The 14,035-nt window shown below is 31.1% G+C and overlaps 3 protein-coding genes across 3 annotated transcripts in view; 1 reads left to right on the forward strand and 2 right to left on the reverse strand.

Moving 5' to 3' along the window:
• LOC119830536 (guanine nucleotide-releasing factor 2) overlaps positions 1-960 on the reverse strand; it is a 13,585-nt gene extending 12,625 nt beyond the window's left edge. The window contains exons 1-2 of the mRNA XM_038353595.1: positions 919-960; positions 362-613 (exon numbers count right to left, since the gene is read on the reverse strand). Of these exons, the coding sequence (XP_038209523.1) occupies positions 362-613; positions 919-960 (294 nt within the window). The remainder of the gene's footprint in view (positions 1-361; positions 614-918) is intronic.
• A 291-nt stretch (positions 961-1,251) lies between these two features.
• LOC119830086 lies at positions 1,252-3,035 on the reverse strand. The gene has a single exon (XM_038352942.1). It carries the CDS (start codon positions 2,103-2,105, stop codon positions 1,395-1,397), a length of 711 nt encoding a protein of 236 aa, XP_038208870.1. The 5' UTR covers positions 2,106-3,035; the 3' UTR covers positions 1,252-1,394.
• Positions 3,036-9,696: 6,661 nt separating this feature from the next.
• LOC119830199 (parafibromin) overlaps positions 9,697-14,035 on the forward strand; it is a 7,332-nt gene continuing 2,993 nt past the window's right edge. The window contains exons 1-8 of the mRNA XM_038353111.1: positions 9,697-10,041; positions 10,137-10,242; positions 11,112-11,231; positions 11,305-11,450; positions 11,530-11,755; positions 12,225-12,396; positions 12,676-12,807; positions 13,458-13,632. Of these exons, the coding sequence (XP_038209039.1) occupies positions 9,911-10,041; positions 10,137-10,242; positions 11,112-11,231; positions 11,305-11,450; positions 11,530-11,755; positions 12,225-12,396; positions 12,676-12,807; positions 13,458-13,632 (1,208 nt within the window). The 5' untranslated portion in view covers positions 9,697-9,910. The remainder of the gene's footprint in view (positions 10,042-10,136; positions 10,243-11,111; positions 11,232-11,304; positions 11,451-11,529; positions 11,756-12,224; positions 12,397-12,675; positions 12,808-13,457; positions 13,633-14,035) is intronic.

The raw sequence follows: 14,035 nt of genomic DNA on the forward strand, positions 1-14,035 counted from the left end.
AACCCAACTTTGATATTAACAAGACATTCCAATGACGTAAGGAGAGCCAATAGTCAACATATCAAGCCCATGCCTTATACGTTCTTGTACATCAATAAGTGATGTAATACAATTATTAGGTAATGCCAACAAAAAATGTTCATCAGTTCGTTGAAAACTTTCTATTTAATGATCCGAAAGCTGCAAAAAAACCGTTGGATATGAGTTTTTAGAATTATATAAATGTAACAATGAATTATATTCATAATAAAGCCAAAAATAATTAATCATACTTCACACATTTTCCTTAAATTTATATATAACAATAGCATGGTATCATACCTGCAAAATCGAAGTCTAAAGTTGATCATAAAATATGAACTTTGGCATTTTTTTGTTTATCGTCCTGTAGGTTATGAGTTGTTGTAATAGTAGTCCTAATAATATCGGAGATGAGTATACAAGTAAACACAAGTTTATCACTGATGACGCGCGAGTTATAAATAATACGCAAAGGCGACAGCAGGACGCGCCCAAGCCACGGCGCGTGACGACTGAGTCTGAGACAGGCTACTGAGGACACTCGCACCGTCCCGCGCCGGACGGACGCCAGGTCATGCCCGCTTCCTGGCCTCTAGTGCGTCATACTTATACACATCATAAACATGATCCTACACTCTTCACAGCAACTCGATAGCCAACAGACGTAACACATCAACATTACGATTACTTTTGAGATCTAAGATAACGAAGAATTTTGAATTTACTAGTGTGTATTTTCTTGAGAAATATTTAATCGTTACTAAATATTTTTGTTGTTCTATATTGAATATTATCGATCATGTCAAAGGGACTACTTTTCGTTTGTTTTCTCTACTATAAACTTTGACCATGATTTTTTTTTTACTGCAAACTTTCAAACTACCTATTTCGTTATACATGGAGACTTTTATTACTTAGGAATTCTTTTTCAGGATTCATGACGTAAAAAAAAAGTTCTCTCGCTAAATGCAGTACGCATTCTATAACCTATTACCTACCAACAATAATTCGATAAATAAAACGAAACAGAAGTTTTTTTCAAGCGGCCTTAACATTATTGTAACAATGGGTACAATAGTGAGTTCCCGCGTCTCTTACGCCTTATTATACAATATTAGCCAGCCTATTATGTGCATTTCCACACTACAACACAAACACTTTTACAAGGAAGAAAAAGTAAGTCATTACTTCCGTTTATACAGTAAACTAAATAAACTATACGAACAATTTCTAACATGACCTTCCGTCTTATTTCGCGTGATAATTAAAATTTGATACGCGTGAGGATATAAATATAGTAATTAACGCATGACCTTAGCAAACTATAAAACTAAATTTAATGGCAGCATGAAGTAAGTTTCAATCTAAATATATTATAAAAATAAACTTCCGGTATTGGCAAGAAACATAATATACCAATAAATAAAAATCAAACCATTACCATTTTTGTCGGAATCTCCACTAATTTTTCTGTAAATACCAACACCAGGTACAGCCGTACTTCGAGAGAACCTTCGGTGTACCGGCCTACGGCGCGCTTCTTCTATTGAATATGAATTTCTAACGTCTACTTTACGTGGTGCACATCGTTCTTGGGCAGGTGACACATAATGTTTGAGGCTGTCATCGCGAGACAAATTTTGTAAGCTTATTCCATTTCTTATTGTTTCTTTTATTGGATTGTCTTTTTTCGACTGTTTCAATGTCAAGTTGTCAAAGCTTTTACAAGGTGTTAATGTAACAACATTATTATTTCTAATGTCGTACAATTTACTGGGGTCAAAAACACTCACTCTTGGACAGTGGATCAGTATGTCTGGTGTTTTATTATATTTTATATAATTTCCCTCTTGTAACGGAGATCTTTCCAGTTTATAGCGGTTCGTTCGAAATTTCACATTTCTTCCATGCTTCATAGCAATATCAGCTCTTATTTCAGAAGAATGCAAATCATGTGATTCAGGGTAAATACAGGGATTGATTCCATTTTTATAAACTCGATAGCTTCGCTTATTGCGCCTTTGATTTAAATTGTCATCGTGAATGAAACTTTCGTCGTAATGTGGCATTTTAACGAATATCATTTCACTTACAAAATTTTCATTGTAAATAATTATACCAAAATTACTGGACTTAAAGTATTTCCTTTGGTGTAAAATTTAATAAAAAAATGAGTAGTGCAAAGTATTGCAATAGCGAAAGGAGACCCTTTTAGAAATCTTCAATGGCGCGCGTTTACTTGAAATTTCTCTTAGAATTTTAATGAAATTCTGTGTTTGCTTTCCCGGCTACGCAGAGACTGAAGCCAAAATCCAAAAACTGTTATGTATCATCATTGAGTAACGGAAATAGCTAAGACGTAAGGTACAATTAGGTCATTATTTATTTACAGTGAACGTCGTACTGCTATCTTACAATCGATATTTTTAAGTTTGATAATGTTGAACAATCCATTTTCATTTGTTCTTTTAATCATCAGCTAACATTTTCTTTAATTGAAAAAAAATCAAACAATTGGTAATTTTAAAGCTAAAAGTATAAACGAAATTAATTATATATGTCTGCAGATAAGAAAAGTGTTTCGGTAAACATTTAAATGAAGTGAACTTGTGATTCCGCGTCCATCCAACATTGTTTATTCACGTCGCTTTCTTTAAACACCACTTATTGAGTTTAAAAATATTAAATATTTTCACACTATTATTCCGGCACGGGTACAATTTTCAAAAGAATCCCTCCAAGGGCGCATTCTACACTGAGGAAATATCTGCGTTAAAATTAGACAGATATTTTTCACAACACTATCAACAATGCTCTCGATATTCAGCAGAGCAACGAATAGGCGAGGCTAAGAGCAGCGGACCATGCGATTGACACAGGGTTTCGAATTATCGAAAGATTTGCGAGATAGCCGCGGGAGAGGAGCGGTGCGATCGGCCGCGGCGGCGCGGCGGCACTGCAAGCCAGCGAGGGCAGTCGCGGTCGCTGTTGTGGGCTGTCGCACCATCAATAGTGAAAGTGCCGGTTCCATGCACCTCTGCCGGCTGCGCCCGCGCACACCTGTGCTCGCACATCATTTTATCTATGTGCAGAATTTAGGAACACTAATAATAACTAACGTATGTTCCGGCTAAGAAAATGTATATTTTATAATAAAAAATATGCATTTATAAAGAATTTTTTCTATTGCAAAAATTTCGTTCACAATTGCTTAAAATATATAACTCTCAAGATAAAAATTACACAAACCGCCGTTCATTGAAGATGATTTGACGTTATATCTAAACATTATTTAGGTGCTTAAGAATTTTCCATTCCAAGTTTTAACCACATAGATTATCATCATATAAGGCATTGAAGCGAATAAGTAAACTAGAAGTGTGCTAAAAGATCTGTGTCACTTGACCATTAACAGCGCCAGGGTTACACGCAATGGCATTTGTAGATTGCTGTTAACTGCATTTAACATGCAACATAATATATTTTTTGAAATAACACGATTGAAAACAGTTTTTTTATTAATAAAAATTTGAGCCATCGTTAAAGTAGGCAACAATTTAAACGGTATCTCGGACAAAACAAATAATGGAGTGCAAGTCACGAAATACATTTCTATTACTAGAGTTCTTATAGCTTTAAAATACTACAGAATCAGGTCGGTTACGGTCAATGTTCAATTAGTAGGTACATAGTACTATAATTTAATAAGACATATTTAAGTGAAGAATAAATAAATTATTATTAAACCATTGCCATTGTAAAAGACCTAATTATACAGAAGAAAATTACAACACTTATTTGTTGACTTAATAACCAAATTATAGTAGCATTTACTAAATGTTTTACCGTTATTAGCAAAATGCCATGAGACAATATGTCAAAAATGAGGGGATGTTTAACAGTATCATTGATCAATTATGTATATTATTTAGAATAATTTAACTAATTGGCATTTAAAAATTATACTAATTAGTTATAAAAAATTATATACTTCATCTATAGGCAAATAGAAAGAGACGCAACGTTCGACCACTATAGCCACGGTCCAAGCAACTCACTTTCCAATGAGCTAGCCCGATCGCGATACCTAGCCTAACGGGATTATATTACTTTAAAGTACCTTACATGACATTAAACTGAACCCACTTACAGATACTCTAGATGCTTGAATTTGCACAAATACGTCTTCTAAAATAGATATTTTTAGCAAAAATCCGACATTACAAATCAAATATTATTTTGGATGATAATATAGGGACATAAAATTCGATCGAGCGAGGCGCCACTTTTTCATATATGAATAAGAATTAAAGTGAAAATATTACTATGATCAAACCCAACAGTAAACTTGAAAAAGTATCCGTAAAAAATGTCCCCTAACATAGAAACTATAAAATAAAACAAAAATATGTCGACACATACAGAGTGTGTTGCAATCCATGATTATTTCACGGTACATACAGCACGTTTGTAAATCATAAGTGTAATAATAAAGAGTGCCAAACCTGTCAATATACGGATGGAATTAGTACATATGTAATATTCTAATATTAAAAAGTTTTTTTCATATTCATTGAACGTTCCTTAATGAAAATCTATACTGATAATAATTTACTTTATTTGATATGACTATTTGAACTAAAATTATTTTCTAGGACATATTATATGCGCTTATCACAGAGGTGTTTTTTTATTACACAAGCTCCAAGCTATGAAATATAAGATATTCTCAGAGAATTTTAGCAATAATTGTGAACGTAAATCGAATTGATTAGTCAACGTATGTACTAACGTTATAACTCTATGTTACTAATCCTCTTATATCGTTTTGTAACCGATGATGAAGAAATTCGCAATTATACAATCATATAAGTATATTAACTAATCGCCATGGGGTCGAAATACGACTATAAACGTAAACGTAGAGTACCTATGTCAAATCACTCAAATGCATGGTATGTAGGTGAGGTCTTTAATGTTGAATGGTTAATTTTATGTATATTTAACACATTTTTTTATATATAGCATACTGAACTCCTTTATACCGTATAAAATTATTAGTAGATTTCCTTTTAGATGGTACAAAATAAATCGTAGCCATCTTTTGTTTACCTGTTACAACATCCAACTGACTCTTAGTCACGATATTAGCGCATTAAACATCATTACCACTTCACAAGTTATGCATAAGGTCGTAATAACAATAAATCGTTTAGAAACGGTTGTAGACCGCTAAATCGTCATAAACGCATATGCTGTTGCAAGATACATGCAAACAGTACGTTATGGACGACTAGAGATTCGAGATATTAAGTTGAAATAAGATACCATTATAGAAACCTTTCACTTTCAACAAAAGGAAAGATAACATCGACAAATTCTATTAATGCTATTCGAGCACTAAAGGCATTTTGCCAACCTGCCGTAACACAACATCAACCTCAATCAAGATTCGCTGGGTACTTTGTGCATCAAACAAACATTTGCGCAAACAAAGCTATGCGAATAGCTTGAGGTAATGGAGGAAATAATGACTTGTGCCGAGTGCAAATGGGTTCCCCATAACGGATCTTAACATTCAAAAACACTTCATAACGTTTTCAGATATTGCATCTACGAATTGTAATTGGTGAGATTATATTTCGAAGTTCTTTAATTTAATTGCACGTGTAATGTACAGTGTCCTCCATCAATTATTTTTATCTATGATGTACATTACTGTAAATAATATTAATGACATATGTTTTAGCTTTTACGAATTTAAAGTATAATGGACTGTCTATTTATCGTTGCCTTGATATGTCAATCAAAAGCAATAACCTACAATAAACGTAAATTACTCATACACAATTATTTTGAGTAAATTTATTAAGAAAGGCTAAAACATGTAATGTAGGAAATGGAAACTAGGCGGTAGTACAAGTCTCTGTCGAGGTCCCGTTATGGAGCTTTAGCAGATAGGCCAAAGCACGTAGGCATAGCTATAATATAACTGTCTCAAATTATAATTATTATAATACAATAGAGATAATGATTAATGTTGTTTGAACATTTCGTAAAATATAATGACCAAAATGTATATTTTTATGAGCGGATATTACGTTAAAATTATAAACTTTAATGAAATTTAAGCTTCATTTTCTGGAAATATGATTGTAAATTGTAATCTTGTACTTATAGTAACACAAAAAATACTATTTTTAAACAAAATAATATCTATCTATACTTGATAATACACAAAGATGAAGTGTTTAATTCTTTATTTACGCTAATCTCAGGAGCTACTGTACTGGTTTCAATAATTCTTTCATAGTTGGATATTTACGTAATGCCCGAGTGCTTCCACGGGCGAAGCCAGAGCGGACCGCTAGTTAAATAACATGATCCTTTCTAGAGCCGCGTATGATGTGTTATGTATAATTTATGTAAATATTTGAAAATTATAAATTTTACATCAGGATCAAGGATTATAAATTAATGTCGTTAAAACAAAAAGACGAATTGTGGTTCTGGTAGCAGTTTTATCAAAGGTAAAGAATAATAATACAATAATACAATTAAACAAGGTATTACAACTGCCTCCCTGCGTTCTACAGTCTCCGTCTTTAGTTCATCTTTCGAAACGTAGGTGATAGCCAATTTAAGCGAAATATATAATAGTTGTAGAGGAAACCGCAATCCCGTGCATTCAAATTCCTTGATCATTGACGTTTATTGCAAGCCAACCGCATTTATTGCATCGATACGATATTGATCGACATCAGAATATATTTTATCTTGCTGAGATGTACCTTTAAATTGCGTCGGCTCTTTCAAAGGTGTTATCGAAATTGCTCAAGCGTTGAACGAACTTATTGCAGACTATAATTTTTCTAGTGTCGCTAAGTCAATGAATCTTCCATATTATCGTTTCGCGAATAAATTAGTAGTAAAATCGTAAAATTGTTCATTGACAATCGTTCTAAAACAATAACTGTGACATTGCCTGCCTATTTGAATTTTCACTTCACGGCCAATTTAAATGACCGAGGGAGCACGAAGAAAAGAACTTTCACATATTACTAGAAACTCAAACAAATTAATCGTGTCTACATACGCAATTATTTAATGTTTAATCATAGACGTTGTAGCATTAAATAAACATAATTTTTTTACAGCATTGAAGATTATATGGATTTCCATATTTATTCAGTAATGTATTAAATTAAATTTATGCAAATACTAAACTTTTATTCCTTGGGACTTGTAGTAGAAATCGGAAAGAACATTTTCAGTCCGTCCCATTTCCAGTCTCGCATCGCCCGTAAATTATCTTTCCCTTCCAATTTTATTACATTTTCTTCCTGTTCTAAAGGACTTCATTCTATCATAATTTTTTATCGTCAAAAATTATCGACACAGGACAAGCATGACTTTTCTGAATTCTGACGTTATTTTAATTTTTGCTTTTAATGTTCATAAATATATTCCGTATTTGCTAAAACCTATCTTAAATCGAGTTTAAGTACAGTTTGACCTTTGCAAATAAATAGAACCTTGAAATCAAATGTTAAACAGGCAAATTCATTAATGACCCGATAGGGCGTCTAACTCTCATACTAGTACGGAACAAGGCCACGCTCGGCGGATACCCGCGCGGGTCGATCTTCGCATTCCATTAACTATGCATCGCAAATTAGTATTTGGGCCAGAGAATTCATTAATTACAACATTTTGCTATAGTAGCTTCAACAATGACCAACTAGAATATTACAATTACATTTATAATGGTTTTTAATTTATTACTACATATTATTTTAGTATAATTAATACAATCAACTTTTTAAAGTATGATTTCTAGCTCAAAATGAAATTATATAACATAAGTTTTCAAATATAAAAAAAAAACATTACAGTTTGTAACCAAACAAAAAACAAATACCTAATAAATATTTCACATATTGTGTAATATGCAAGTATTTCGACAAATAGTGGAAGTATATTCACCATATAAATAGTACATACCGAATATTGAAATACCTTTAATTTTCAATTTTATAGTTTAATATCTAATTTTTTATTCTTTTAAATAAAAAAAAAACCAGCTTAAGTTTAAGTCTTAATAAAATATTCAAAGAAAATACATAACAAAAGTAAATAATGCACTAAACTTGAGTATTTATCAAGAAACCATACTTTTCGACATTGAATTTTAGCAAGAAGAATTGTTTTTAGCAGTATATATTATATTTCTTCAAGTAAAGTATAATCAATTTGACCTAATCAGAATAAGATACTCTGGCACTGTCAAGAACGTACAGCAATAGAAGAATTTTCATTGGAAAAATAACGATCTAATTTAGTAAATAATAACAACAAATAGTAATAGACATCCATTAAAAAGGAATTTACTTTGAGAAGAGAGTAGACTTGATAATTTATTTATTATACATTTTGCAATCATACAATACATAATACACAATGTTATAAATTGATCTCAAAAGTATTTGTACAAAATGTTTCCCTTATTTTGGTCACATATTATTGATATTATTGTGGCCAGACTAAATTTGCCTTGACGAGTAACTTATCTTAAATAAAATTATAGTTATATCTAAGTCTCACTAACAGAAAAATATAAAAAGTCATCCTTTTTAAGAAAGCCACTTCAAAGCTTGTCACTGAACTGTAATTTATTGTCAAATTAGTCAGCTTGGATAAGTGATTAATGATAAAAAAATATAATTGTTAAAATGTTGGACATAATATGCCTTTAGACATACTTACTAAAGTTCCTGAAAGCATTGACTACGAAATGAAACTTACATATTTTATTTTAAAACTTTACCTCACAATTTTTAATTATTTACTCTGTTGATAATATTATTTCGTGTCATAAGTTATGTCTAAAATAGTATGAATCCTGTCCTTATTTTAATACTTATAGTACAGAAACAAAGTGTTTTTAAGAGAAAGCATGCGTTTCAAATGCGTTATTTAACAGACTCGGCTTCTAATAAATATGCAGAAGCGAAACTATTTATAAGAAGTACAAAAGTAGAATACCAATAAATTAGTAGTCTCAAGTGGAATGTTAAGAATACACAATATCTTCTTACCTTGCCCACATTTCTCAGACTTGGGAGTTGAAGTCATTATTAATTAATTATCAGTCCACTGTCATATTATTGTAGTTATTGGCGTTTTATAATTTAGAAAAACTTTTTACTGTCTTTAGTATATTAGGAATCGACCGGCAGCCATATTAGACACTATATTTTTGTTCTGTCAACTTCTGTCTTCTGTTTATATCAAAAAGTGTTGTATAAAGGTTTTACAACTAATTTAGTTGAATGAAAATAAATAATTGTTACTTCTAAGTAAATAATCTAATTATTTTATGTATAACAATAATGATAAGAAATTTTAACAGATTCTACGCATAAATATAATTTATTTAAATTACTTATCTAGCACAAATCCAACCTACTCAGCACTTCAACGATTTATTTTAAAAAAAATGCGATAATTTTGAATACAACAAATAATTTTGTGAGTTAAAATTTTACTTTTGAAAAGTTTTTAATTTGCATTAATCATATGATTTAACACAGTTACCTATGTCCATCTTATAATGAATGCACACCTACATTATCTGTGACTTGTTTGCAACAAATTGACAAGCGACTGATTTGTAAAAAAAATAGAAGTGAATAGAAATGGAGATCGTAGTGTTTTACATCGTGTGTCAACAGTTTCTGATAGCTTATGTTTTATAGTGAAATATAAATAAAAGTGGAAACGTTTTCGGCTCCTTTGTGCAAATAATGTTCATAGCTTGTTAAATTTTAGCGAGTGTTTTTAGGCAATATTTTGTTTGTTTATTTAACGCCAACAAGACGAAGTAATCATGGCGGATCCACTAAGTTTGCTTCGCCAATATAATGTAAATAAAAAAGAAATTATTGAACGGGATAACCAAATCATATTCGGCGAATTTTCCTGGCCGAAAAATGTTAAAACAAATTATCTTATGTGGGGGTAAGTAACCATTTTTCTTTTTATGACAATCGAATGTAACCTATTATCTAATAAAAACTTATTTATGTTTCATGTTATTATTATTTTTTTTGCAGTTCGGGCAAGGAGGGCTGCGAAAAAGAATATTACACATTGGAATGCCTGCTTTTCATACTTAAAAATACTCACTTGACCCATCCTGTTTATGTAAAACAAGCAGCTGTAAGTGGGAATGCCTATTTATTTTTCTGTATCTACACTAAAACTATGTTTTCTTTAGAATGTACCCTCAACGTAACTGTTATGTATTCTAATTATATGTTTTCAATAAATAGATAGCAGTCTAAAGAATGATCTGGCACTTGTTAGATGTCATTAAAGATTATTTATTTTAAATAATGCTACATCAATTGATTCAGTTGATGCACATCCAGATTATCACATACTATCCCTACTATGATTTAAATGATGAATAGAGCTCTTATAATTTATTTTGGGTCTACCTAGACCATGGCTGTTCGGTAAGTAATTAACTCCGAATTTAGCGTGTGCAAAGCTGCGGGCAAAAGCTAGTATAGTATAAAACAAAGTTTGTTACTCTGTCTATGCCTGTGTCCCTATATATGCTAATGCTTTTCAAGATTTAAAACTAAGCAATAGATTTTGATAGATGGGATGTTTCAGTAGAGTGATTAAAGAGGAAGGATTGTAACATCTATTAATAATTTATGCATAATAACATTTATTAAACTACTCTTAATTTAATGTGTGTGAAGCAGCAGATAAAAGCTAGTACTTTAAAAACATACTTTTAGCATAACTATATCCTTGATCTTTTGGATAGTTTAATTTTATATATATATATATATATATATAAAATTAAACTATTTATATATATATATATATATCTATTTTCATGGTTCAGCAAAATATCATATAAATATTATAAATAAGAATAAAGAATTATTAAGAATCTGTCTAGATATCATAGTAATCTATAAATTTCAACTAAATATATTTAAAAATTTTAACTAAATATAATTGTGTTGCTATCTTTTTACAATAAATTACATATTTGATTTTCTTTACAGGCTGCAAACATACCACCTGTGCGCCGTCCGGATCGTAAGGATATGCTTGCATATCTCAAAGGTGAGACAGCAACAAGCGCATCTATTGACAAAAGTGCACCGCTAGAAATTCCAACACAGGTATGTGTGAACTTAGTAACAATAACACTATAAAATTTATGACAATACTACAACTATATTCTATCTTTTAAAGGTTAAACGAACACATGACCATGATGGTGGTGAATCAGCAGCCAAGAAACCTCGTATTGAAGAGATTCATGTACAGAAAGTGCGAGAGCAACTCGCAGCCCGCCTTGATGCACCTAAAGAAGCTTCTGTCACAGTTGACAATATCAAGTAAGAATTGAAGATTCTTCATATTATCACTTTTTACCATAAAACAATACAATAAAATATTGTTTCTCCCTTCCTACAGATCTCTATCTGAAGCTATGTCAGTTGAAAAGATTGCTGCAATTAAGGCAAAACGTTTAGCTAAAAAAAGGACTACAATTAAAAGTAATGACTACTCTGATACACTTGGTGTGGTTGGGTCAGATTTGAGGGCTATTCTGGATTATGATGTTGACCTCACCAAGGATATTATCAGTCGAGAAAGGCAGTGGAGGACTAGGACAACAGTATTACAAAGCAATGGAAAAGTAAGAAGCTTGTCATTATTGTATTCCTTAATATGGTTACAGTTTGTTTCAATTGGAAATTGATATTTTTCTTAATGTTAGACCTGTTTGACATTGTAAATCCTTAACTTCTGTGTAACTAAACATTTCAATTTGAGGTTGTAAATTTGTAACCTCTGTTTGCAGTTTAATTTAATTATTAAAATTTATAATTAATTGTTCAAATTAAATTATTATTTGGAGGTGTATTATAGTGTTCAGATTTTTTTGTCACTGCATAAGTACTTATACTTTAAAAATATAAAAAAAATGATATCACTCCATATTACATAGCTTTCACCTGATGAAATCCTTTTTAATACTGGTTAAGAAATATTTACTTAAATTAATTAAGGTACAAAAACTAAGCAAAATGTAAATTTTCTAAATATGATATTATTGTGGGTGGTATATTATAAATACTAGTTTCTAATTGGGTATGTTGTTTCAGATATTTGCAAAGAGCATTGGTGCACTACTTGGAAGTATAAAAGCAAGGGAAGAAGGTAGGGCAGGAGTACCGAGACCCCAGCCAGTGGTGCTTCCTCAACCCACAGCAATTCCTGCTCAGCAAACACAGTATAACAGATATGATCAAGAAAGATTTATTAGACAAAAAGAAGGTATTGTTTTGTGTCAATAAATAAATATAAATTACATCTACAATAGTCAATTGAATATGATACTTTATAGTTTCTGTATAGTTTTATATATGACTAGCTTTTGCCCGCGGCTTCGCACGCGTTAAATTCGGAGTAGTTTGATGTTGTTATACATATAAACCTTCTTGAATCAGTCTATTTATAAAAAAACCATCAAAATCCGTTACATAGTTGTAAAGATTTAAGCATACATAGAGAAAGCGACTTTGTTTTTTACTATCTAGAGTGTTTATATTGCAGAAACGGAAGGATTTAAAATTGACACTATGGGGACATATCATGGGATGACGCTGAAATCGGTGACAGAGGGTCCAAGCGTGCCCGTTGCAGCGCGAGCTCCTCCCACACCGAGCCATCCACGACAAATGCCACGTGAGTAATTTATGTCAAAATATTGTTAAGAAGTATTTAAAGATAATTCGAATATAAATTATTGTTAATATTTTATATATTTTCAAAGATGAGGCAGTGATTTTTTTACGTCTTCTGGGGCATATATATCTTCAACTACATATATATTTTAGCAAAAAACCTATTTAGAAACATATTTTATTTTTAAAGAACTATTAAATGACTTATTTAATTACGCATTGGCGATATTTTTCCCATGGTTCCCCCTAAAATTTTTTATTCTATTTAAATGTAGCATATAAGTTGAACCATCTGGTTCCCATATCAATGGGACCTATCCTATTACCATATAAAATTTTGTCAAAATACACCCAGTGGTTTATGTGATTGACGCCACATTCTATAACTCTGGTTTTTCCATAATGTTCCTTTCATTCTAGAAATGCTAGTAAGTAAATTAAACAATTAAAGAGCAAATTATAAATAACCAGATTATATTATATATATCGTATACATACAAATTTTGTTGTTGTATGTGTTAGTTGTACTTTTGATAAGTACAACTAACACTATATTAATTTAATATTAGTAAGATTGATTAGATAAATAGTTAAAAAATATTTACTTTTACTACCCGTTCTTCATTAGAAATTTCAACTACACAATTGCAGAAAATGGTCCCATACCAAGCACACCAGGTCGTAAAGAGCTACTTCCAGTTGCGGCTGCAAGGCCTCCGACAGGCGGGGGGAAGAGACCCTCGCGAACGCCCATCATCATCATACCCGCAGCTGCCACATCACTCATATCCATGTTCAATGTTAAGGATATGCTTCAGGATCTCAAGTACGTTTCAATTTAATATATTTCATTACTTTGCTTCTTAATTGTAGAATTACACTATGTTTAAAGTCAGAAATAAGTTTTCGTGACATGGTAAAAGGTTTACATTATAATTTTCATACATAAATGATGTAGGTATCGGTTGGCAAATATTTAAAAGAAATATTTACTTTAAATATAAATTGACATAAGTAAATATTTTGTAAACTTTAGAGCAATTAGACGATACTTATAATTCCTTTCAACATTGTGATCTTTTTGCTTTTATGAAGCAGTATTTTCATGATTTTTCTAATTAAATATATTTATTAATTAAATATATTTATCTTGATCAAATTTTTTCTATTCTTTCAAAATTTCTCATTTATAAAGCATTTCAATGCTATAAAACTAAAAATTAAATAAA

This window comes from Zerene cesonia, chromosome 11 (genome assembly GCF_012273895.1).
Source record: "Zerene cesonia ecotype Mississippi chromosome 11, Zerene_cesonia_1.1, whole genome shotgun sequence".
Classification (NCBI taxonomy): Eukaryota; Metazoa; Arthropoda; class Insecta; order Lepidoptera; family Pieridae; genus Zerene; species Zerene cesonia.

What these genes read in the sequence shown, in the direction of transcription:
- LOC119830086 (XM_038352942.1), bottom strand. Translation starts at nt 2,105, where the DNA reads ATGATATTCGTTAAAATGCCACATTACGACGAAAGTTTCATTCACGAT.